This window comes from Theobroma cacao, chromosome 7 (assembly GCF_000208745.1).
Source record: "Theobroma cacao cultivar B97-61/B2 chromosome 7, Criollo_cocoa_genome_V2, whole genome shotgun sequence".
NCBI lineage: Eukaryota > Viridiplantae > Streptophyta > Magnoliopsida > Malvales > Malvaceae > Theobroma > Theobroma cacao.
In genome coordinates, this window is record NC_030856.1 from 451458 (window position 1) to 474098 (window position 22641).

Sequence of the window (22641 nt, forward strand, 5' to 3'; positions counted from 1 at the left end):
ATGAAGAAATATGAGTAGATAACCATACACTAACTACCAGACTTGGTCTAATTGATCATCATCTCATCACCAGACAGGGACTTAGAATTCAAGAAAAAGAAGGAAAAGTAGCAGAAAGAACAGCAAAGAGGTAAACACAAGATGCCATTGTACTTTTACCTTTAAGATTTGCAGATATATAACAAAGACCAAACTCAGCTCAAATCGAGTTCGAAGATGGAGAAAGCTGGAACTAATTTTCAACAAAAGAGAATGAAATTTTTATCAGATGAATGACTGTCACATGATGGAACAGATGGTTGGGTTTGGGTCATCATAAACCACTCCATAGTGCAAGGTACAATAATTTGGACATTGACAACAACCAAATGAACTGCATTGGTGGATTTCTGGTTTTTTAGCCTTATCTCCATCTTTTCCTTTGTCTTCTCCCACGCTGATTATGGCTGCATACCCAAGCTTTTTCCTGAGTAAACAGGTCAGGTTTGCTGAATCAATTCCTTCTCCAGTCACCACAACCTGATCTTTGTCATTCCCTGCTATGGCCACCGAGCTCACACCTGTCAGAGAAAACAAGGATCAGATGAGCATTCAAGGAATTGTTTTTTTTTTTGTTTTGTTTTGTAAAGTTTGTTCAAACGATGCAATACATACCATTTGCAACTGCAGCAATCTTCATGGCCTTGGTTCTGCATTTGTCACAGTGCATTGGCACCTTGATAACTATCTTTTGCTGCAAACACAATCAAGGTGCATTAGTTTCTATGACAAATGCCCAAGAAGAACCCCAGATCATGATGTAAAAGAAACAAGGCTTACCTTCATGGTTTAGTTTATGTAGCTAGTGCACAAAAGACTGCCTTCTGTCAAACAATGAATGTAAGTTTATGGAGAAGAGAGTAGTACCAGTATCTACTTATATAGGGGAAGGCTTTCCTGTCTGTTTGAGGAGATACCTAGTTGGCACACCTAAAATAACTAATGATTGGCTGAACTTAAGCTTACCTTAAACTTGTTAGTTGATATAAATTTTAGTCAAAGCCAAAACCGCGGCTTCTGCAGACCTGGTCAGTTCCAATCCAGTTTCTCCAAACCGCTGCCACTAGCTAATATTTTATTGTTAGGCTGTAGGCGATTGACCCTTTACAGTGACAGCCTCATTCTACTTCCAATTTCAGCTGTGTTTATTACTTTATTACATGTAGTACTGCATGTTGATGAATGATAGTTGAGTCGAGACAGCGGATCAATGATACAGGTGTTTGCTTAACCACCAAATCGAGGTCCTAAGTCGAAGTTTCTAATCAGTTTCTCTCAACTATGAAAGAGAATAAAAATATACACATGTTGGTATATGCATGACAGTGTTAAGTTTTTAAGTATGACATTTTATCAGTAAAAACTTCCTTTTCAGACTGGTTCTCAATGAACAAATGGTGTGCATGGGGCTAGAATGTGAAATGGAGTCGTGCAAAAAATAGTAGCTTGGTCAAAGAAAGCCAGATAGTTGAAGACATTCTACATATATGAAAGGAGGTTCCTCCTCCTTGATGCTGTAAAGAGGGGCTGTAGGTAGAAATTAACAGCATAAAATGCAATCAAGGCTGTTGATGTGAAGGGTTTTCCTTGGTTTGGGTTTGGGGTATATGCAGGGCACAAAAATTCTATGCACTTCAAAATACATCAGATAAGAGGAAAGTAATCCTGTTAGGCTTATTCTTAAATATGAGTAGGACTGCAGGGCATTTAATTCAACTGTATGAGAAGACTCGCTCATCGATCCATCATCTTATAACTTGAAATTACAGCAAGCTGCTTATACCTTCGGTTTGACAATGTATTGAAATTTTAACGAGTCTTGGTAAAGATCACATGAATCTAAGGACAGTGCAGCAGAATAGTGAAAAGTTTAAGAACTTGGCAAAACAGTAGAATGCAGAACGAGGATCCAGAACTTTTCTCGCGTCTTCACTTCCCCATGCAGCATGATGAACCCCCATGCAGAGACATCCTACCAGCCGTGCGGGCACGACGCAGAACGAAGAGCCCACAACAAGGCTTGACAAGCCGAGAACTAAGCCCAGGTTGTCAGGGGCATTCTGAATATGAGCCCAGAACTGAACCCAGAAATGGACCAAATGAAACTGAGCCTGATGACTTGAGAAGCCAACTAGCTCAGCCCCCCCGCTGTTGTGAATGAGCCTGCAGATAAGGCTATCTGCTTGGAGCCCGTGAGCTCCTCAAGCCATAGGCTCAACCAAAATGAGTCCATTTCCCAGTATCCGGAGCAGCCCACCAACTGCAGGCCTTTAATACCAAATCCACAGCCAACTGGTGCAACCAACCCCGTTGGCCAGCCCGATACCTGACCATGTTGGTCGGGTTGGTCTATCTGAAGGCTGTTTAATGTCCTTTTTGGGTGCACATGGCCGCTTAACAACTGTATTGAACTGTCTTATCAGAATCATATATATATTTTTAGATTAATCATTGAGAACTTTCATTCCATTTAGGAATACCCAGAATATACAGTAATCAAGAGCCATAGACAGGTTAACTCTGTTCCCCTAATCAGCCTCCTGGTTACAAAAAATCCAGCGGCTATAAGCAACCCACAAAAGTCCACAATGGCGCGTGGATTGGATGCATGATGATTGATCAGAGACATGGGATTTGTGGAATATCTTCAGCGAGATTGACGCTCTTATGCATGGTGCATGGTAGCCATCATTTGATATTCGTGTACCGTGGAGTCTATATTTTCAGCATGGTAGTAGCCCTCATTGGATATTCGCGTACTGCCTATGTTTTATCTATCAGCTTCTGTTAAGTTTTGGTATGAAAATGATTCAAACGAACCAGAAGAGCAGGAAAGTTAAGACAACATTGAATTGCAGAAAGAAAATAACAGATAGATGAGCTTAACTGAACTTCATTAGGGAAGAAAGAAGCTTGATACAATGCAATTCAACTTGAAAATACAAGAAAAACTAAAGCTTAATTCTTACAGAAACATCACTTAAACTCTGCCTTACACTACCTACCTACAAGCAGATGGCAGAAATTAAGTCTTTGCATGCTCTGGCACTATCAATAAAACTTGCACATTGATAAAACAACACATGACACAAAAAGACATGACAACGTTGATGAAGTCATAATCTTCTCTGCTTGTCTCAGCATCAACAGCTTCCTCACCAACTTTATTTTGAAATGCTTTTATTCTTGATTGATTCACCTACCAAAAGAAAAAACAATTACAAGTTAAGGTAAGAGAGTCATGCAATGTATTGACTGTATAGTTTAAAAAGTAGAAACCCGGAAGCAGTCACTGCCTGCTGTGAAGTGTGAAAATTGTCAAACATATATATGTTTAAAATTAGAGAAAAGGGCACTAACAAGAATACAATTAAAAGCTAAGAATGCTTACCATGGAGAAAAATGATCCCTAATGCAAACAGAATCAGGAAAGATTCTGGTATGACCATAGTCCGTTGCTCCCAAGCCTGTAAGAGTGGATTATCTTAATGTGATCAACCATCGATCGGTCTTCGCAGTCCTTCTTAAGCCTGTTAAGGAAGCTCTCGTTCATATCAAACAGAAACAGCTCTTCGAGGTGAGTAAGCTTGGAGATACCTGATGGAAGTATCTTTAACTTCTCACACTTGCATAGTGTTAGCTTTTCGAGTTTAGGCATTGCGTTTGTCTCTACTACCACCATGTTTAGGCTAGCAAATTGTTCAAGATGCAAAATTTTTAGCTTCTGGAACGAATTAGGCATGAACTCCAAGGATTTTCCCATGTATGAATCAACCATCTGAAGCTCTAGAAGGTTTGGCAAAGCTTGAAGCGCCCAGAGTGGGTTGTTGTCTGTGTTCAGTTTTGACCACTTCAGATAAATCCTAACTAGGCTGTCAAGAGAGGATGAGGAAATCCACCCTGGTAACTTCTCCAGGCGTCCTTTTAAGTAAAGACGTTGAAGAAAGCGAGGGTGATTAACCATATAATCCAGATCTAGGTACTCTTCCAGGCCAGTTGAGCTTACATCAAGAGTCAAAAGGTTTTCCATCTTCATGATGGAAGCACACAGTTTCTGTCCATCCCCTTTCTTGAGATCAAGAAGCCCCAGCTTCCTCAGACGGATTAAAGCTCCCAACTCTTCTATTACTTCACTGTTTGCCCTTAAAAGTGCCAATTTCTGAAGCTTACCCAAAGTCCCAATTCCTGCAGGAACCTTCACTCCTTGTACAGACTCCAAGGTTACATAATTCTTTACATTGTAACGATAAACTAGCAGATGGCGCAAAAACTGGAGAGAAAGTATCTCCGATGGCAACTCAGTCACAAAAGTCTGTTTGAGGTTTAAGGTTTCAAGGTATGCTAGCTTCTTTATAGACTTAGGAACTGTCTTTATTTTTGTTTCCCTCAAAGACAGGTACTTTAGAAGGGTGAGCTTAACAATTTCTTTAGGAAAAGTTTCCAATGGTGCACCCTCTAAATCTAAGACCTTCAACAATTTAAACCGATCAAGTAATTTTCTAATCTTGGAGCTTAACGAATCATACCATTGAAACATGAACAAAGCTCGAACGTGACTCGAAACCAAATCTTCGTTCTGAGGACAACGAGATTGAATAGAGAGGCGACGAACTTGAACTTCGTCATCTTGAACTTCCTCATCACTTGACCCTGTGCTTGATTCAGCAAGGATTTTGACAAAATTTTCCTCCTCGGATTTCTCAATGAGGAATTCTCGAACCAGGTTGAGCACTCGACAAGTGCTCACACGTCCAGCGAAATCCCTTGAGCTTACATGAATCAAATTCCTTCCTATAAGCTCGTTGAGGTAATCTTCTGCAACCATCTCCTTAGTTTTGTCTCTTTTTGCCTTGATAAATCCTTCAGCTATCCACAAGCGAATCAGCCTTCCACGCTTAATTGAATAATCCTCCGGAAAGATACTAAAATACATAAAACAACTCTTTAGATTGCTTGTGCCTGACAGATCCTTGTAACTTGGCAGCAATACTTTTCCAAACTTTGAAAGATCTGACCCAAGGCTATTGAGCAATTTCTGGAATTCATCACCCTTTTTTTCCCTGGTTGATAGAAGGCTACCGACTGCCACAATTGCAAATGGTAAACCTTCACATTTTGTCAGAATACTTTGATAATACTCCACCAACTCCTCCGGACACTTTCCATCACTGCGGAAAGCCTTCTTACAGAATAGGTACCAAGCGTCTGGCGATGATAGAGCTCCTATTTTGAGAACATGAAGCTCTGACGACTGCACACAAAAAGAGGCCAGATTAGAGTTTGTTGTGGTGACGATTATTCTACTGCGTTTGTCACCAGAGGGCAGATCATTCACAATGCTAACCCAATCCTCTTTACTCCGCAGATCATCTAAAACGAGGAGATATCTTCTCTGCTCTAAATGGCGTTTCAGTTTTTCTTGAACAGTCATCCCAGGAGGAAAGAGCTTCTCCTCCCACCCCTCACAAAACTGCTGCAACATTCCCCTTAAAACTTCATCAGTTTTGAAGGAACGAGACAAATCAATCCAAGCATGACAGTCATATCGACTTAGAACACTTTTATCATCATAGACACTCCTCACAAGAGTGGATTTTCCCGAGCCAGCAATCCCAGCCACTGAAAGTGTCATGCGCCTTGCTTCTCCCTCTTGTAACATCCGGATAAGTGTTGCTTTCTGCCCCTCAAAGCCTACAATTTCATCTTCTTCTGGAATCTGGTAGGTTGCACGATCCTCCAACATTGAACTGGAGCTTGAGCCTTCATCTGGATAAAGGCGAGGATCAAAGCCCTTAAGGTTGTCCCTCTTTCTCCTGATATCTTTAATTTTTGAGGACAACTCATGGAGAGCAACGCGGCGAGTAGGAAAATGAGCATAATGATGAGCCTTCTGTTCGAGTTTATTCCTACTGAAGTGATGTGGCACATGAAGCCGGAACTCATCAAGAACATCCTCGATATCATAGGCTATGTCTCGTAATTGCTTTGCTCGATCTTTCTGTAATGCACTGCCGTCTTTACCATCCGTATCCTTCAAGTAGGCCTGTATAGTCCTCAGCCAGTTTCGGACGTCACGAATATCATCCTGCACGCTCTTTTTAAATTTCACTTCTTTATCAAGGAAGCTTGATACCTTCTCGATCAGAAAGATTGCTGCTGCAATGGCTGCATCTGCCATATTTTGGTTCGTTCTTATTTTCCCTGCTTGAGGAAGAACTTTCAGACCTTAATGGTACAGTTCTCTTCTCCTTGGCAATAATCCCACCATTTTTCTTTACCTTATCTTCTTCTATTGACTTCGAATTGCTCAAAGTCTTTCAATACAGTTCAAGCAATGATCGTTACTTGAGGTGAAGTTGAGTACTAAAACATGGAAGAGAGCAAAATGCAAGGCGTGGCCGACTGCTTCTTCCCCGTTTCCTGTGTCAAACGGTGTGACTCCTGAATTACACCATTAATATCTCCAATATTCACAATCAAAAAAGAAAAAAATGAAAGGAACAGGTTTGAATGAAATGGTTCTACGGCCAGGGAGGACTGCCAATATAATCCAAGTCAAAAATTAGAATATTCATTTGTTTGCTTCAAAGTCATATAAATAGCCCTACACCTAATAAATAATTTTGAACGCGACATGTTAACGCCATACAGAAAAATACAAAATTTAGTTTTACTTTTTATGTGTTTCGTGTTTAATTTTCGTATCTTAACTTGTCAAACACGAATAACAAGTTTAATTAATCACGTTATCGTGTTTGAACTTGTATACGTGACACGTTTCTCAACCGATTAAAAATTAATTGTCAAATACTATTTTAACCTTACTTAAATAATTTTAAACAATTATTTTAATACATTTTTTAAATTTTATTATATCTAAGGTTATTATTATTTTGTTTTATTATGACTGTTTTTATAATTATTTATTCTAAATTTAAATAATAAAATTATATATAATTATAATTATTTTTATTTAATCATATTAAACGTGTTATTAACCGTGTCGTATTGTATATTGACACGATTAATAAATATTTTAATCGTGTCGTGTTAGACAGTTATTAAACATATACGCATATGTGTTTCTTATTTAAAACATAAATATTATTTTTATCGTATTAATATTTGATACGTTTAATATATAAAAACGGGGATTCCAACCTTCATAACCCTGGTAAAGAAAAAAGAAGATCATGTCCAATATCAGTTAAATGCAAAATTTCCAAGCTGCTTCATGGAAGGGGGCTAGTAGGGCCCGCCCCCCACCCCCAAAATTCAAAATTTTAATTTTTTTATTTTATTTTTTAAAACTTTTATTTTTATTTTTTAAAAATTTTATAATTTTATTTTATTAAATATTAAATATTTCTTTTTTTTCCTCTCAAATCTAAAAATTTAAAATTTTTTTGACTCCGTCACTGCAATTGCTTATTAGGAAAATATTTCTTAAATAGATTCCAAGTCAAAAGTAGCAGTATAGTCAATTTGTTTGTTTCAAGGTCATATTCATATCTCTGTCAAAGAGAAAACAGAGGCCATAGCAATGCAAACTTCTTCGAAGTTGCAATAGAATACACCAAGCTAAGACAATGATCTATCTCCAATAGAAGGCAAAGCCAGGACAGGGACCAAGAAAATGTCCATGCCAGAAATTATGTAAAGTCATCCATTAACTGCAGTCTGCGGTTCAGCAAGTCACATTCATGGTTTAACAATATGCCGGTCTCAACCAAGTTTATATGACTACCAATGGAATGTTGGTGTTTTGAGTGAATCAATTTAATTGCTCTTTTTGTTCATATTAATCTGGTCATAGGGTGGCCATGGAAAGGAAACAAAGAAAAAATTAATCTAATTACTCATGAGTTTGAACCGAATTAGGCAAACTCTTGTATGAACCAATCCACATACCAGATTTATAGAAGAAATTCCAACGTTTTTACATGTTATTTTTGCCACAATTCTAACATCAAATCCTTTACAGGCAGCAAATGTAGTCGTCTTCCATGTAAAACAAGAAAGCATAAACCCCTCCCAATACCCTTTTAATCCTATCTTCAGAAATTTTCAAGGTCTAGATCTAAGTGTTGGCCTTGGAAGTGAAGGCAGCAAGGGTCTCAAAGAAGACTATCAGTATCAACTTTGTGTAATGGTAGCTTATATCCAATTCATCAAAAACCAAAAATGAAGATGACCCAATTTCTTCTTTTCCTCTATGAATATATATATGCCACTGCTTTCATGCTGATGCAGCCGGCAATAGGCCAAATATGTAAGTTTTGCTAGGATGGCTGTTGAAATTCCTGTCACCACCAAAGCCATATTTCGTGCGATAGCCTGGATAGTCAGTGAAATTGAATGGCACCTCTTGTATAAGCCTGAGACCAGCAGCAGAGGCTAGACCTCGTAAATTCCAACCAAGAAAGAAACCATTGGTTTTGTGTGCCACGTGGATTTCGCCATCTTCATCTATCATCTCCTTTGCATTGTCGAAGAACAACCTTATCAGCAACTGATGGCGGCTGCAAAGAAAATGAGCAATTACTGCATGGAATGAGAAAGTTCTTCAAGCTTTGCTAGAAAATTCGAGTTCACATTACCGTTTCTGAGATTCACCAGGTTCATCAGTGCAAAATCCAGCATGGGGAAAGTTGTAAATGACTCTATCAAATTTAATGCACCTAAGGGCATAATGGTTTGCCATTTCAGTTGCATCCACACCATGCAGAACTGTGCATCCTCTGATTCTCAATTCATGGATATTGGACATTGCCTTCTTATAGTTTCTGAACAAAAATCCTGCAAGATGTAATTATCCTGTAAAACAATTCCCAGTTTGTTTGCTGTCTGAAATTAGAGCAGACAGAGCCGACAAAGAGTGCATGCAGTTTCTTAGTTCATACCTCTAGAGTCAAGAGAAGTAGCCACCATGTTTCTTGCAGAACCAAAAGCTATAGCCAAACAAGCAGAGAATGAGAAATCCCCTTCACCCACCAACAACATCACGTGAGAACTGCAATAGCGCCGAACCCATCTTTCCGGGACTCCATTTTCTGTGTCTTCCCAATTGTCCGCACCCAAGACATATGCAGAAGCAGAAGCGGAAGCAGAAGCACAACCCCGCCTGTTCGGATCTTCCACAATATCAATGCATGTACTAGTCACATTTTTATGACATTTAAAGGTAGAGTTTAGTGTGTCATTTAAAGGATCAAACAACTCTGGTGTAGAAATGAGGAGGCTGCAGTGCTCATCTGAGTCGTCTCTTTCCTCTTCTGGACGAAACCAACATTTTTTGATGGAGAGAATTTGACCCAACAAACGGTTCCGAATGAAGGAGAGAATTTGACCCATTGAACCTCGTCTGCTCCTTCTTCTTCACAGGGCCTTCCAGATTGCAGCGAGCCAAGGGGAATTCTTCCTGGTTAAGAGCAATGTAGCTTTCCTAGTGAGTTAATACACGTCTAATCGAATTTCAAAGCGTTTGATTGGACGGTTAGGTTCTTTTTTCTTGAAAAGTGCAGATATGATGTTACTGCCATTTCTCGAGAACCTATCTAAAAAGCCGATTACTTCTGTTGTGTGTAGGATTACATACATGCATGTATGCATGATGCATACTATATATATATATATATATATATATATATATATATATATATCATCAGCTTAGCTCACTATAATCAATTAATGAAGTCTCTGGCTAAATGCTAATAATATAGCCACCTTCCTTATGATTTTAATGAATCTGCCTCTCTAACCCAACATTTGTCCAGGCCTGTGGACTTGTGAGAGGTGATAAGATCCTGATCATAGCAGTTGCAGATCACAATTTAACTAAGATGTCTAGGCCATTGTGTGACTATATATCCAGCAATCAACGAAGTTTATACAAGATTAAAATTGATCATCCAAGAACAGAAAAAGCAAAATCCTGATAGCAGAAAACTAAATTTAAGATGATAGAGAAAGAGTAATGATGGATGCTAACAACCCAACATAGCCATGCATCATACTAGCAGAGATGAGTAAAAGGAAAAGAAAATTAATTACCTTTTATTACTAGGGAGATGTAATGCTTTTGGAATTGGAGTAGCAGACTAAATGGAGAGAAAGATGAGAATGTTAGATGATTACGGGGAGAGCAGGAGAGGTGAATGCATTCATTAACCTGAAGAAGCAAAGCACGAAAGTGGGGAATAAGTCTTTATGGTCAATGGACCACAGCAGAGAGGAAAGAATTTTTTTTCACCTAGGCCAAGTTATTCCAATTGTTGGGTAGTTTGGTAAAATATCAATTTTCTTTTCTTCTTGTTTAGGTATGATCTACTGTTTAAACCATAGGATGCAATTATGTAATTATATTCCCAGTGGTGCTGCAGAATGAATATTCACTGGCCCAATAATTTTGAGGCCATGCAGTAGAAAGTTGATGCAGGTTTTGAAAATATTTGTTAAGATTCAAGTCCAAACATTAATCAAGTAAATCTAAACCACATGATTTTAAAAATTTAAACTCAAATTGTTCATAATAATAGACTTGAATTATTATATAAATTTTAATAATTGCATTTATATTAAATGTGAGATGTGGGTATCACATTTTTTTGTCTTTGAAAGCATTAGTAAGGATGTTGAATATGGTCTCCAAGGGTAAATCCTCATTCTTCTATCTTTGTCATCCGAATTAACTGCTACATTTACTCCCTCATCTTATCTGCAAAGAACATATAGAGTTTGTTTGTGCCATTAGGCTCTGCAAATTTATAGCTGAAAGTGTGATATCAGGTGGGTTTTTCTTTTTTGGGATATCAGAGATTGAGTACCATTACAACTTGACAGCTTAATTGAACCTGTAATAACTTAGATTATAACCATTTTTGACAGAAGAGCCTGGAAAAATTCTGGGTTGAATGTAACCTTTTTCCACTAGACAGGCCAGTCTAGAAAGGTATTGACCTCTTTGTCAGATGGATTTCACCATCTTCATCCACCGCTTTGTTTCCACTTTCAAAGAACAAGTAAGCCAACTGCTGGCTCCTCCTCTATTTTTATACAAAAGAAAGGTAATGGAGCTAGTAAATTTTCCCATAAACAAATCCCATGGTAAAAGGTTGTTGTCCTTTCATAAGGACTTGGACAAACAACAGAAGCATTTGATGAGTAAGAGCCTCAGAATCAGTATCTTTTCTTTTTTTAAGATTTTCAGGACAGGTTCTTTATGAATATATGCATTGGAAGCTCTTTTTCCATGTTTTTCCAAAGAGAAAACATATAAAGAGTTTCTTTTACTTTGCTGAAATTGACGGGACGATCTCTGCCTCAATCCTGAACGTTAAAGGTTCATGACTCCCATCTTGCTTACAAACTAATCAAAGTGAACCCATTTATTGGCCAAAAAAGATTAAAAAAAAAAAGCAGACCTGGGAAATCTTTTGGTCCACAACAAGAAAAGACAAAGAAAATGGCCACTGGAGCTTTTTTGATCTTCCTGTGCCTGAAAATTCTAGACAGTCATATTTTTCTAACAGATTAGGTGGTTATCACCTGTAGTAGCTTATTCTTTTGCACTGACTCATTCCCTGCGACAATGTTTATTTTTGGTTAGTAAACAGATTGAATGTGTAAATCCTAGACTCATGTGAAGGCCAAAAAGTGTGTCCAAAGTAGAATCCTAGCCCCTGCATTAGCAGACAATCACGTACCTGAGTTCGGCCCCAGAAGTAGCAAGCTTAAGCATTAAGGAGAACCATGTGTTTACTTTTTATTGTTTTTCAGCATTGCAATTTCAAAAGCAAAAGCAATTCAAAACCCAAACGTCTGCTGCTGTTTTTTATCTTTAAATCTGCTTGCTTTTCCCAATCTCAAAAAACTAAGAGGAGCACAATGGTCCCACGAGCAATCAAAAGCTTTCTTTTCCTCTTTGCTTTCTTTAATCAACCTTCTCAAATTTGTTTAAGAAAACCAAACCTCTTATCTGCTTCATTTTTCTTCATTAAGAAGTGTTCTTTTTTTCATTTTTTTTTGTATCCATCAGCATTTGTCAAAGCATGCTTTCCCTCCCACCTCCACCTCCACCTCCACCTCCACCACCACCACTACCGCCAGGAGCATCGCCTCCACCACCACCACAAAAACATACCACTCCAGTCTCTCTAGACCAAATTGTAATATCAAAGCCAGTTATAAACCAACAAGCTCCAGCTTCAAAAAAACCAGATCCTGACAGTACTGAGAACTCAAGGAAACCACTCCTACGACAGCCTCATACTCGACGGACCAATCCATTGATATGGTGTTCTGCAATCCTTTGTCTCATATTTTGCCTTATTCTCATCTTGTTCGGAGTAGCAACTTTAATCATCTTCCTCTCCATAAAACCAAGGATTCCTGCGTTTGACACTCCTAATGCAAGCCTCAACGGCATCTACTTCGATTCACCAGAATATTTCAATGGTGATTTCACCTTCCTGGCAAACTTTTCCAACCCCAATCGGAGAATTGATGTAAGATTCGAGTATCTGGTTATAGAGCTCTACTTCCATGACAGGCTCATTGGAACTCAGGCTGTTCAACCTTTCTCTCAGAGAAGAGGAGAAGCTAGACTAGAATCAGTTCATTTCATATCGAGCTTGGTCTATTTGCCACAGAATCTTGGGGTGGAGCTACAGAAGCAGGTTTTAAGCAACAGGGTTAACTACAACATAAGAGGAACTTTCAAAGTGAGAGCCAACCTGGGTTTGATCCATTTCTCTTATTGGTTGCATAGCAGATGTGAGTTGCTGATGTCAAGTCCCCCAACAGGTGTCTTAGTTTCACATCGTTGCAAAACAAAGAGATGAAAATGCACATCCTTTTTTCCTTAATATCAAGATTTTCATTTCCTTCTGTCTGAATTGAGACTGGTTAATTCTCTGATGAAAAGAAAATTCTTGGAACTTTTAAGCTTCACTCAAATAGTATATTCTTCTTTTGCTTCATTGCAACTACTTGATACTTCCTTTGGAACCTCAAAATTATATCATGAGATTATAGTTTGAGCAATTGGTTAAAGAGTATATATTAATTTGGTAGCATAATCAGTCATTGAGCTTATCTACCATAAGCAAACAGATGATAGGAAGAAGAATAGTACAAGTCTTTGTAATTATAATCTATAACCTCGACCCTGCATAATAGACATAAAGACTTAATCAGTACTTGTAACCCTTAACGAATAAACTCTCAGAAGCCAATCCGCCAGCACTTCCTCCAGTGTACTTCCCAAGTGTGGCGTCAGAATTAGCTTTGCATCTCAACAAAAATGCCTGTTGTCCCTTGCCAACGTTCTCCTTCTTCCCTCCCCATGTCTTGAGTGTGCTTTGTTGCAGAGCTCGCCCGAATGAGAAGGACAGTGTCCATGGCTTCAAAACATCTAGCTTGTTCATGGCATTAAGATTCAGCGTTGCCTCTTCCTCACTTTGACCACCTGACAAGAACACAATCCCTGGCACTGCTGGGGGAACAGTTCGACGAAGTGCAGCAACTGTATATTCTGCAATAACCTGGGGTGAAACCTGTGACATAATACCAATTATGGAGCCATCAGAAAATGCGAAATTTGTTAAATAGACCTGTTATCTAGAGCTACTTCATATTTGAGTATCATTTAGGGTCAACTGTAATAAATTCAGGACAAAAGAAAGTAAAGTCTAGATTACCTTGGGGCTGTCAGAACCTGGAGTGACCATGTTAGGCTTCAAAAGGGTGCCCTCAAGCAAAACATGGTGATCATTCAGCGCCTTGTAAACGGCTGCAAGCACAGTTTCAGTGACAGCAGCACATTTTTTAATATCATGAGGCCCATCGGTTAGCACCTCAGGTTCAACAATGGGAACGAGCCCATTTTCCTGACAAATGATTGAATAACGAGCCAAGCCCTCTGCATTCTGCTGGATTGACAATTCAGATGGTTCATTGGGACCAATCTTGAGCACGGCACGCCACTTGGCGAAACGTGCACCAGCTTTGTAGTACTGCTGGCATCGTGCCCCCAGGGAGTCGAACCCTTGAGTCGTGGTCTCACCGTTGGTTCCGGCTATCTCAACAGTACCCTTATCCACCTTGATACCCGGAATTACATTGTTTTCTTGAAGCACTTCGACAAAGGGTTTTCCATCAGACGTTTTCTGATAAAGTGTTTCCTCGAAAAGGATGACACCAGAGAGAAAGGACAGTGCATTCGGAGAGGTGAAAAGGAGCTCACGGAGGGCTTGGCGGTTGGACTCAATGTTCTCTACGTTAATGCCAGCTAGACGCTTCCCGATGGTGCCTGTACTCTCGTCTGCTGCCAGAATACCTTTGCCTGGTGTGGCAATGTACTTGGCGTTCTTGATCAGCTCCTCTGGAGAACAAAACAGGCATTACAATTAGTATAGCTAGAAACATTCCATGCAGAAAATCATATGCTTCTTGGTAAGATTTGAGCCTGTTTACTCCTCATTAGTAAACCAGTTCATTAATTAGCACAAGGTGACAGGATCACCATGCACCAGTTTTTGTTCTGGTACTAACTAGGATTGGATTTGTTCGAGAAAAGCTTGAGACAACATGTCGAACGTGTTCCACGTTTACATTCTAAAACAACTGAGAGAGAAAGAGAGAGTACCTGCATACTTTCCAACAAAAGCTGACATGGTTTTAGGCTAGAGGAAAGATAAACTGAGATATGGGGAAAATTGCAGGACGAAAATACAAAAGCAAATCCTCACGAGCACCACCCCTATATAGACTAAGCTCGCATAGGAATAAACTATGAGAATCCCATCACATGCCATGCATCAACACGTGTCAACAGAACAGCCCATCGAAAATTATCATCCTCGGATAAAGCAATAAGTGATCACTGTCCTTGCCAAGTGGCAGTTCAAAATATTTGCTTTATTCCCACCCCCCTTAAAATATGTATATATTGTGTGGAATTGCTCATCCCTCATCCTGTTTGTTTTAGCCAGGGAATAGTATGGGTTTCTGGCTGCCAGTTCTCTCTCTATTTCAGCCACAACCTCAGCCATTGGTTCAGCTCTTTGGGGTGAACCAAACATGTAAGGAGACAAAGAACATAACAGTTAATGCCTTAAATAGTTTATTTCGGAATGTGTTCTGTCTTTCATGAGAAAGGAAGATGGAAACTGACCCATAACAAGGAAAAAATCTGACATCCAGGATAACAAGAATGATGTAGAATGGGATTTTTTCATTATATTTTTATGAGAAATATTGGGGTTCATAGATACACATATCATTGGGGAGGGGCTGCTAATCATAATGTAGTTGTGCAAGCAACTACTCCCCTCTGGTACCATGAAAGAAAAAGCAAAGTTGTTTTCTATGTGGGGTTGACTAGGCCAGGTTATTTCCACCTTCCTGGCAAGTTATACCCTTTTTCGAGTATTATCATCAGATGATAGAGATACATAAATGTCAACCCCAGTGTGACTCCAAAAGATTTAGAGAAAAAAAAATTAATTCAACAATGGGAACTCTAGGTCTAATAAAGTCAAAATTGTTTCAAAACTGATTATATGAAGCTCAACACGACTAAAGCAGGCTCAGCCAGATTCCTCCAGCTCAGGCAGTAAATCATCTGGTAGAAGATTTGTGGGTTGAAAAATCGATCAGCATCGGATTGAAACTATTGCTTAGGGGCCACCACTTGCTGGTCATCATCATCTGTTCCAAAATATCGATCTCCAAACTCACCCATACCAGGGACAACGCGGAAATCTTCATTTAAACCAATATCAATCTCAGATGTCACAATCTTTAATCTTGGGAAGCTTTTGCACACCACATGTACGCCTTGAGGTGCCTGGCAAAGCAAGCAACATGATTATTAGAGCAAGATGATAAGTTAATCTAAAACAGAAATTATTCAAGAGCAAAGCCATGAGCTAATAATTCATAATGGCTTAAAGCATCAATTACTTACGGATATGAGATTGAGAAATATGATGTTGGACTCGGGTACACCCTTTTTAATAAGTAAGGAAATAGCTTGAACAGCTGAATTGCCTGTATGATAGTTTCAATATATTTAAACCACGAGATTAAGCATATATGACATTAAATTAAATGAAAATGTCCAAAACAAGCTACCAGTTCTTAGAGTACGTGAACAAGCAAGATAAAGTTAACAGTGTTCTTGATGGGGTGACTCAAGACTACAAAATTGGCAGTCATGTGAACCAAATGATACTCAAAATGGAATGCTATTTAAAATGGCTAAGCTGAAAACTTGTACAGCAGAAGATCGTTATCAACCATGAAAAGAAACAAACCTGTGCCTAGAATCGGATCCAGTAGCAGCACATGCCTTTCTGAGATGTCTTGTGGTAATTTTTCATAAATAAGCTGGTCAATCATCAAAGCATGGATGAAAGTGTGAGAAACTAGGAAAACAAACACGATATATTAAATGTGGAAGGTAGTTGAGTTTACAAACCTGCTGACCGTTGTCGCCTTCCCTATGAATAAGAATCTTGCCAATCTTGATACCTTTGCAACATGCTCGCAAAGCATTCTCCATACTCTCACCACTAGCATTATTTCAAAAGGTCAGTGGCTGAGGGTTTAAAATCATGCGCATGGGGAGAGAGAAGGCAAGAGAGAGGAAATCATAGCAATAAGTTAACAACCATGTAGATTCAACTTGTATTAGAAAAGCAATTCCACTCACTCAATCTCGTTTCCTATTGGTCTAGAGCTACCCAAAACAGCTCCTCCAACAACCCACACCCATTTAACCACAGTAAACTACAACTGTACTGTTTTAAGTTCACTTGACTAAGGCATAAAATGAGCAGTTATAACATCACCACAATGTCATGCAATTTCCATCACCAAAGTCATCACTGACACATAAATTTCTGACCATCACTTCCTGTTTCCCCTACACTGCCCTTACCAGCACCACCAGGCCACTATGCCATCATCTAAGATTCCAGGCCTAACGGTTGTAAAAGGAAACATAACAGTGCCTATTATTTTGCTCTTCAGAAACATCCCCACCTCCTTCCAATATTACCAAGAAAGTTCTAAATCATGCAAACCATAAAAATTTTGATCCAGTGCTTTAAGATTTGAGACCAGAGTGGTACCTCCTAATAACAGAGACACCACATAACCTCTTACAGAAATCCACACCTGTATATACAGACCCTGCATCCATAATAACACCAATATTAATAATCTATGACTAAGAAGAACCATGACAGAAGATAACATTACATAACCAACTTGACTATAAACTCTATTAGAAAGTAGAAAACTCAATTCCAGAGAATATGATGTCAAAGGACAAATCTACACAACTAGATCTGACATTCACAACATTAATGAAGTGCAAGAGAAAAAACAATAATCAAAGTTCTGATAACCAAAACAATGCTTTGGAAGATGCCCAGGACTAGACAAAGTAACATCAGCTTACCAGTTGGAGTGATCACCTGCTTTTCTGTAAATGGCAGATGTCCCAGCCCATGTTCAACAACCTGAAAAGATTATCTTAAATGAGTGAGAAACCTAAGGGAACTTTTCTTGTTGTATTACATTACCATGTAAGAAACCAGAAGATAAAATAATTGCATTAAAATCAAAATATACACACCAAGCGAATCAACCGATCAGCATAAAAAACAAAGTCATGTTTCGTTGTTTGAGAGTCACGAATGAGGGTATGCATGCCTCGTATCTGCACATATCAAAAAGTCATTTTCTTTTAACCAAGGTACGTCAATCTTTTTGAGTAGCTATTTGGAGAATGCAGACACAATATATCAGACATACTTAACTAGTTTGGTTAATTGAAGAAAATAAAAATGTTATACCTGAAAAGTTGATTGAATGACATAAAGGTTTGGGTAGATTTTACAGAGATCATGCTGGCCAAGCTTTGTCCTAATATGCTGCACGATCAAATCAATTGCTACATGGTTATCTCCCCCACGGGGAATGATAATGTCTGCATACTTCTTTGTTGGAAGTATAAAGTCATCAAAAGCAGGCTTCACAAATTTTGAATACTGCATTAAAAATTAATTACATACAAATATCAGCTGAAAAAAAGCATCTCAAAAAGAAGAGAAAGTTGAAACATTAGTAAAATGAGAATAGAATAGATCATAAGTTATTGCATCACAGATTTCTTGCATTGAGTAAACTAATCAAGTCCAAGCTTTAGAACAACTGCAACAATCTTAATGCTCGAAACAGTTTGACAAGCTTATGCAGTCATGCACCAGTTCTATTGTTTTAGGCCAGAGACAAGACACAACACGATTCCAAATCTTGAGGAGGTTTTGATGCCCCGGTTCTTTAAAACAAACATTTATTATGCCAATGTAACTAGTGAAGCAAATGTAGACCTGATCAAGAACAGCACCAATATCTCGGTGCTTCTCAACTGTATCACGCCTTATTCTCCTTGCCAGTCGTACATCAGCATCTGCACTGAAAATTGTTCAATGTGAAGTAACAGCCCAGCTCAGTAACACCAACAAAGCAACACGAACAATATGTTCCCTAATATATACAAGTTATTCACTTAAAGTTTTCTGCAACTATTGATCTTAATAATTTGGAAAGAAAAAATCACCATCCGGAACCAACATAGTACATGCTTGTCAAGCTTGTGGCACTCAGATGCAATAAATCAGACAGTATAGGATTTTGTCAAAAGAAACTAAAATGGGAGCATGACTCCTTAAGATGAATCATGGTCCTAAGAAATAGGGCATAATATACAAGTGAATTTATGACTTGACACATACCAGATTCCCACAAGCCAGAAATACAACACAGTATTTCTACAAAGTTATTGGAGTTATGAAGTTACTCTTTCGGTGTTGCAAAACTCCTATTATTTTAATAAAGGACAAAGGAATAGTGAATTGAGAAGGTACGTAAGGCATAGTGAATTGGGGGTTAGAAAACTCATTCCAATACTACAATCAACAATATCATAGCACCACTCTTTGTCTACGACCAAATAAACATAGAAGTTAGGTAAAACAATAACTTTTCATGCCAGATAAATGCAGCATACAAAAGAATGTGATCAGCCACAGAACAGAGATAAAAGTTTAATTAAATAACCTGTATCAACAAATATTTTCATGTTCATCAACTCTCGGACACGAGGATCATGAAAAATAAGTATTCCTTCCAAAATTATAACATCTGAAGGATTAACCTGCAGAAAATTTTAGGACAGTGAGAATTTCTTCCTATATGTCCAATAACAACAAATATGAGTTGATACTTCATTACTACAGCTCCTTTGCTATAAAATTCAAAGGGGTTGATATCATGTCTACCGTTTATAAGGAATTATGGAGAGACATTAAGAGCTTGAACCTTGTACATTTTACTTGAATTCTAGGTACTTAAGAAGGCAAATTATGTGCATATCAAAAATTGGTGTCATTTTGTACCATGTTGAAGATTTTTTGGGAACCCTTGAAGGAAAAAGAAGTGAAACTAAAAAGTCCCGTGTACAAAATATTAATGTGAGTTCTATGTCATAGTAATTGTAATATCTTACCCTTCTTGCTGGAAAAACATTATTTTTATAACTCTTGAAATCATAGTTTGGAATATCTACGGCTTGGCCATGCCTCAAGTTCTCCATAGAATCTAATAATTTCTCTGTGTTGAATGCATCTGCAAAAAAGAAGAATATTGCATCAATGAAATTCCAAGCCAACATAATGTGGAACCAGACAGCAAGCACATGAGCGGTCGCATTTCCTAAAGACCAACTGATGAAGACATGCATTTTGGCTTTTGCTAATAATACTTGAATGCTCTTAGAACATATCAAATACTTTAAAACTCAGAACATGAGCATAAAATAATATAAGAGTGGCAGAATGCATCTCAATCTTCACCAAAGGTGATTACCTAAAAATAATTAAACCCGTCTTTAAATGAAACTACTGATGATAATCACAATGATTTGCGATGAAAATTTACCAAAGCAATCTAAAACTGGAAAATTTCATGAAATTGCTCGATGGTTGTCCAAGCATGATATCAAAAATCCAGGATCAAGACAAGAACACCAATACAAAATAAAATTCAGAAAAGATAAACAAATTCCAAATAGTCCCCTCATTACTGAGATGATCATAGAAAACACTTCATAAACTAACAGAGATAAAAAGAGCGATAGTATGAGTTTTTGTCAATTAATAATCATTACAATTCAGCAGATCATGGTTTTATTGATATTTTGGATCTCTGTTATAGAAATATTCTCACCAGGATGGTCAAAGTTGTATTCATGAACTCTTGCAAGTTCCTCTTCAGTGAGATTGTGATAAAAGGAATCCTGACACATTGTTCATGTTAAAAATTTACCCAAGAGAAGACCAACTTTGTTACTTGCACTACAGAGAAAGTGAGCTAAAAACAAGGTCAGATCAAAATATTGGACAGTTTTCTTCAGCAAATGATGTAAAATACTTTGAAAATTCATGGCAGTTACAAATTTACATTGAAGATTTCTTTCTCAATAACCCTTAATGAAATCTACATTTGGAACTCAGAAAAAAATTACCTGATTAACTAATACTACACGCTGATCATGAAGTTGCTGAATAATCATATCACAGACAGTAGTCTTACCAGATGCTGCTCCCCCAGCAACTCCTGACCGACAAAATAATAGCCAAAGTTAGGTAGAATATCACGTTATGGCAATGGTTTCTTCATAGAAAAAAGAGCTTGGATTTCCACCAAGTTTTTCTCAGCATTCTTATCCAAACTTTTACACCAACTACCTTTGATCATTATAGCATCTAAAAGACAGTGTGAGTAATAGTTCAACGATATTTTCCCTGTTCAAACTTACCGATAACAAAAGGTTGTTTATGCAAGTTTTCAGTAGCCGGTGAGGTTGTAGGCTTCTCAATATTTCTTGACTCCAAACCATCCATATGGAACCCAGAAAAATGGACCCCTGTTGAGGCCTCTATCATATCCTCAACTGATTTAGAACCCATATATGCCAAGACCTACACAAAAAACTTACCAGTAAGAAAACAAAACAGAAGCTAAAAACAACATGGGCTCTGGCTAGATTGAATAGAGTCTTGTTCCATTTTCTTTTACCATGCAACAAGAAAGAAAACATTCACAGATCTTCCATTTATCACCAATTCCCATAAAAGTTCTCTCCTTTTCCGATTTTATGCACAACAAGTCATCTTCAATCAATTTAAACAAACAAAGAGATAAAAACAATCACGCACATTGCAATCTCATTACAAAACAATCATGAAGAAGCAGAATCATCATAGAAACAACAGGAGTAAAGTTCTTTCCTTTCTTTCTCCATCTTTCCGCATTACCAATCATCCTCAAACTGATACAAACATACACAACCAATCATATATTCAAACACAAGCACCGCACGACAAAGCACCGGCCTTTTTAGCATGCCGCAAGAACCAAATCTCTGATACAACAAAACAGAGCTATACTCAACAGCATACAGTGAAAAACCGCTCCAAGAAGGGGAAAAAGAAAAACAGAGTCTTTTAGCTCCCAATAACACATAATCCAATAATGTGAAGCTAGAATCTATTATCTATCTAATCCCTTCAAAACCACCAATTATCACCGCCCACTAAAGCTAAATCTAACACCTTTCAGAAGAATTAAAAACACCCAGATCCAAAATACAACATTAAATGCAAAAACAAATCAATTCCAGATTCAATTCAGCACAGATTATTAGTTTTTCAGATCACTTAATGCAGGAGAAAGAAGCCTGAATGCATAAGGAACACAAAACAAAACTAAAACAAAAAAAGAGATTAATTAGTAATTAAATGATAAGTATTGCATTAAAATTACCTGATTTTAATGGATTATTAGACAGAAAGAGAGAGAGAGAAGAAGAGGGGGGTGATACGGACAGGATAGATTTGGAGGGTATTTATACAGTTAAAAGAGTGAAGGAGACCTTGCACCCCACCCAATTTTTTTTAATTAAAATAGGATTTATTACTGATTTATTTACTATATAGCCATTCTCTCTCCTTTTTTTATTATTATTTTTTTCCCCCTTCAAAGCCGAGGGGACAATGATATGCAAACTCACTAATTTCACATTTAAAATAATTCTTTTTATTTTTTTATTTTTTAATATTAATCAAATATTCTTAAATTTAATATAAAATACATCAAAATTAAAACTTTAATTTTACTTATAATAATAAAAACAAACATTGAAAAACGAAAACGAGTGATATTTATGTAATAATGCTTAATTAGTAATAATTAAAATTCCTTTTATAAAATAATTCCACCCACTGATTTCACATTTTATATATTTATAAAATAATTTTAAAGTAATATTTATGTATTTATAAAATATAAATAAATAAATAGAGAAGGAAAAAAATAATATTTACGTAATAAATAATTAAATACTAAAACATAGATTTGGGGACATGACAGGAATGGGAAGTTAAAGCTTGTTTTTCTACATAACGTTGTAAATGGCGAGATGAGGTTGGTTGGAGCGTTGAGAGTTAAAGTACGAACGGTTGTTGC

At 37.6% G+C, this 22641-nt stretch overlaps 6 protein-coding genes across 7 annotated transcripts; 1 reads left to right on the plus strand and 5 right to left on the minus strand.

Moving 5' to 3' along the window:
• Positions 269-860, minus strand: LOC18593216. Its single transcript, XM_007020325.2, has 3 exons — positions 820-860; positions 655-733; positions 269-560 (listed from the first exon to the last, which is right to left on the minus strand). Exons 1-3 carry the CDS (start codon positions 823-825, stop codon positions 280-282), a joined length of 366 nt encoding a protein of 121 aa, XP_007020387.2. The 5' UTR covers positions 826-860; the 3' UTR covers positions 269-279.
• Positions 2924-6499, minus strand: LOC18593217 (disease resistance protein RPM1). Its single transcript, XM_018124082.1, has 2 exons — positions 3431-6499; positions 2924-3238 (listed from the first exon to the last, which is right to left on the minus strand). The coding sequence occupies exon 1, from the start codon at positions 6215-6217 to the stop codon at positions 3464-3466; it is 2754 nt and encodes a 917-aa protein (XP_017979571.1). The 5' UTR covers positions 6218-6499; the 3' UTR covers positions 2924-3238; positions 3431-3463.
• LOC18593219 (uncharacterized protein At4g26485) lies at positions 7934-10277 on the minus strand. Its single transcript, XM_007020328.2, has 4 exons — positions 10093-10277; positions 8943-9460; positions 8640-8838; positions 7934-8561 (listed from the first exon to the last, which is right to left on the minus strand). Exons 2-4 carry the CDS (start codon positions 9391-9393, stop codon positions 8279-8281), a joined length of 933 nt encoding a protein of 310 aa, XP_007020390.2. The 5' UTR covers positions 9394-9460; positions 10093-10277; the 3' UTR covers positions 7934-8278.
• LOC18593220 (uncharacterized protein At1g08160) lies at positions 11137-13019 on the plus strand. Its single transcript, XM_018124724.1, has one exon. The coding sequence runs from the start codon at positions 12090-12092 to the stop codon at positions 12879-12881; it is 792 nt and encodes a 263-aa protein (XP_017980213.1). The 5' UTR covers positions 11137-12089; the 3' UTR covers positions 12882-13019.
• Positions 13084-14978, minus strand: LOC18593221 (fructose-bisphosphate aldolase, cytoplasmic isozyme 1). The gene is made up of 3 exons (XM_007020331.2): positions 14687-14978; positions 13740-14422; positions 13084-13595 (listed from the first exon to the last, which is right to left on the minus strand). Exons 1-3 carry the CDS (start codon positions 14712-14714, stop codon positions 13233-13235), a joined length of 1074 nt encoding a protein of 357 aa, XP_007020393.1. The 5' UTR covers positions 14715-14978; the 3' UTR covers positions 13084-13232.
• LOC18593222 (uridine kinase-like protein 3) lies at positions 15246-22038 on the minus strand. Of its 2 annotated transcripts, none has more exons than XM_007020332.2 (15): positions 21940-22038; positions 20933-21095; positions 20639-20730; positions 20341-20410; positions 19622-19740; positions 19174-19270; positions 18444-18523; positions 17907-18101; positions 17687-17770; positions 17510-17570; positions 17178-17238; positions 16523-16616; positions 16359-16431; positions 16010-16092; positions 15246-15889 (listed from the first exon to the last, which is right to left on the minus strand). In XM_007020332.2, exons 2-15 carry the CDS (start codon positions 21081-21083, stop codon positions 15713-15715), a joined length of 1437 nt encoding a protein of 478 aa, XP_007020394.1. In that variant the 5' UTR covers positions 21084-21095; positions 21940-22038; the 3' UTR covers positions 15246-15712. The 2 variants fall into 2 exon arrangements, with proteins under 2 accessions (XP_007020394.1, XP_017980212.1); XM_018124723.1 differs by lacking the exon at positions 21940-22038 and adding an exon at positions 21333-21897.

What these genes read in the sequence shown, in the direction of transcription:
- LOC18593216 (XM_007020325.2), bottom strand. An exon ending in GATTGCTGCAGTTGCAAATG is followed by an intron (nt 561 to 654) that starts GTATGTATTGCA and finishes TTTCTCTGACAG; the next exon opens with GTGTGAGCTCGGTGGCCATA.
- LOC18593221 (XM_007020331.2), bottom strand. Translation starts at nt 14,714, where the DNA reads ATGTCAGCTTTTGTTGGAAAGTATGCAG. An exon ending in TTTTGTTGGAAAGTATGCAG is followed by an intron (nt 14,423 to 14,686) that starts GTACTCTCTCTT and finishes TTTGTTCTCCAG; the next exon opens with AGGAGCTGATCAAGAACGCC. An exon ending in CAGGTTCTGACAGCCCCAAG is followed by an intron (nt 13,596 to 13,739) that starts GTAATCTAGACT and finishes ATTATGTCACAG; the next exon opens with GTTTCACCCCAGGTTATTGC.
- LOC18593222 (XM_007020332.2), bottom strand. Translation starts at nt 21,083, where the DNA reads ATGGGTTCTAAATCAGTTGAGGATATGATAGAGGCCTCAACAGGGGTC. An exon ending in GAAAATATTTGTTGATACAG is followed by an intron (nt 18,524 to 19,173) that starts GTTATTTAATTA and finishes TTTTCAGTGCAG; the next exon opens with ATGCTGATGTACGACTGGCA. An exon ending in TATTTCTCAATCTCATATCC is followed by an intron (nt 15,890 to 16,009) that starts GTAAGTAATTGA and finishes TTGCTTTGCCAG; the next exon opens with GCACCTCAAGGCGTACATGT.
- LOC18593219 (XM_007020328.2), bottom strand. Translation starts at nt 9,393, where the DNA reads ATGGGTCAAATTCTCTCCTTCATTCGGAACCGTTTGTTGGGTCAAATT. An exon ending in TACTTCTCTTGACTCTAGAG is followed by an intron (nt 8,839 to 8,942) that starts GTATGAACTAAG and finishes TACATCTTGCAG; the next exon opens with GATTTTTGTTCAGAAACTAT. An exon ending in CCTGGTGAATCTCAGAAACG is followed by an intron (nt 8,562 to 8,639) that starts GTAATGTGAACT and finishes TTTTCTTTGCAG; the next exon opens with CCGCCATCAGTTGCTGATAA.
- LOC18593220 (XM_018124724.1), top strand. Translation starts at nt 12,090, where the DNA reads ATGCTTTCCCTCCCACCTCCACCTCCACCTCCACCTCCACCACCACCA.
- LOC18593217 (XM_018124082.1), bottom strand. Translation starts at nt 6,217, where the DNA reads ATGGCAGATGCAGCCATTGCAGCAGCAATCTTTCTGATCGAGAAGGTA.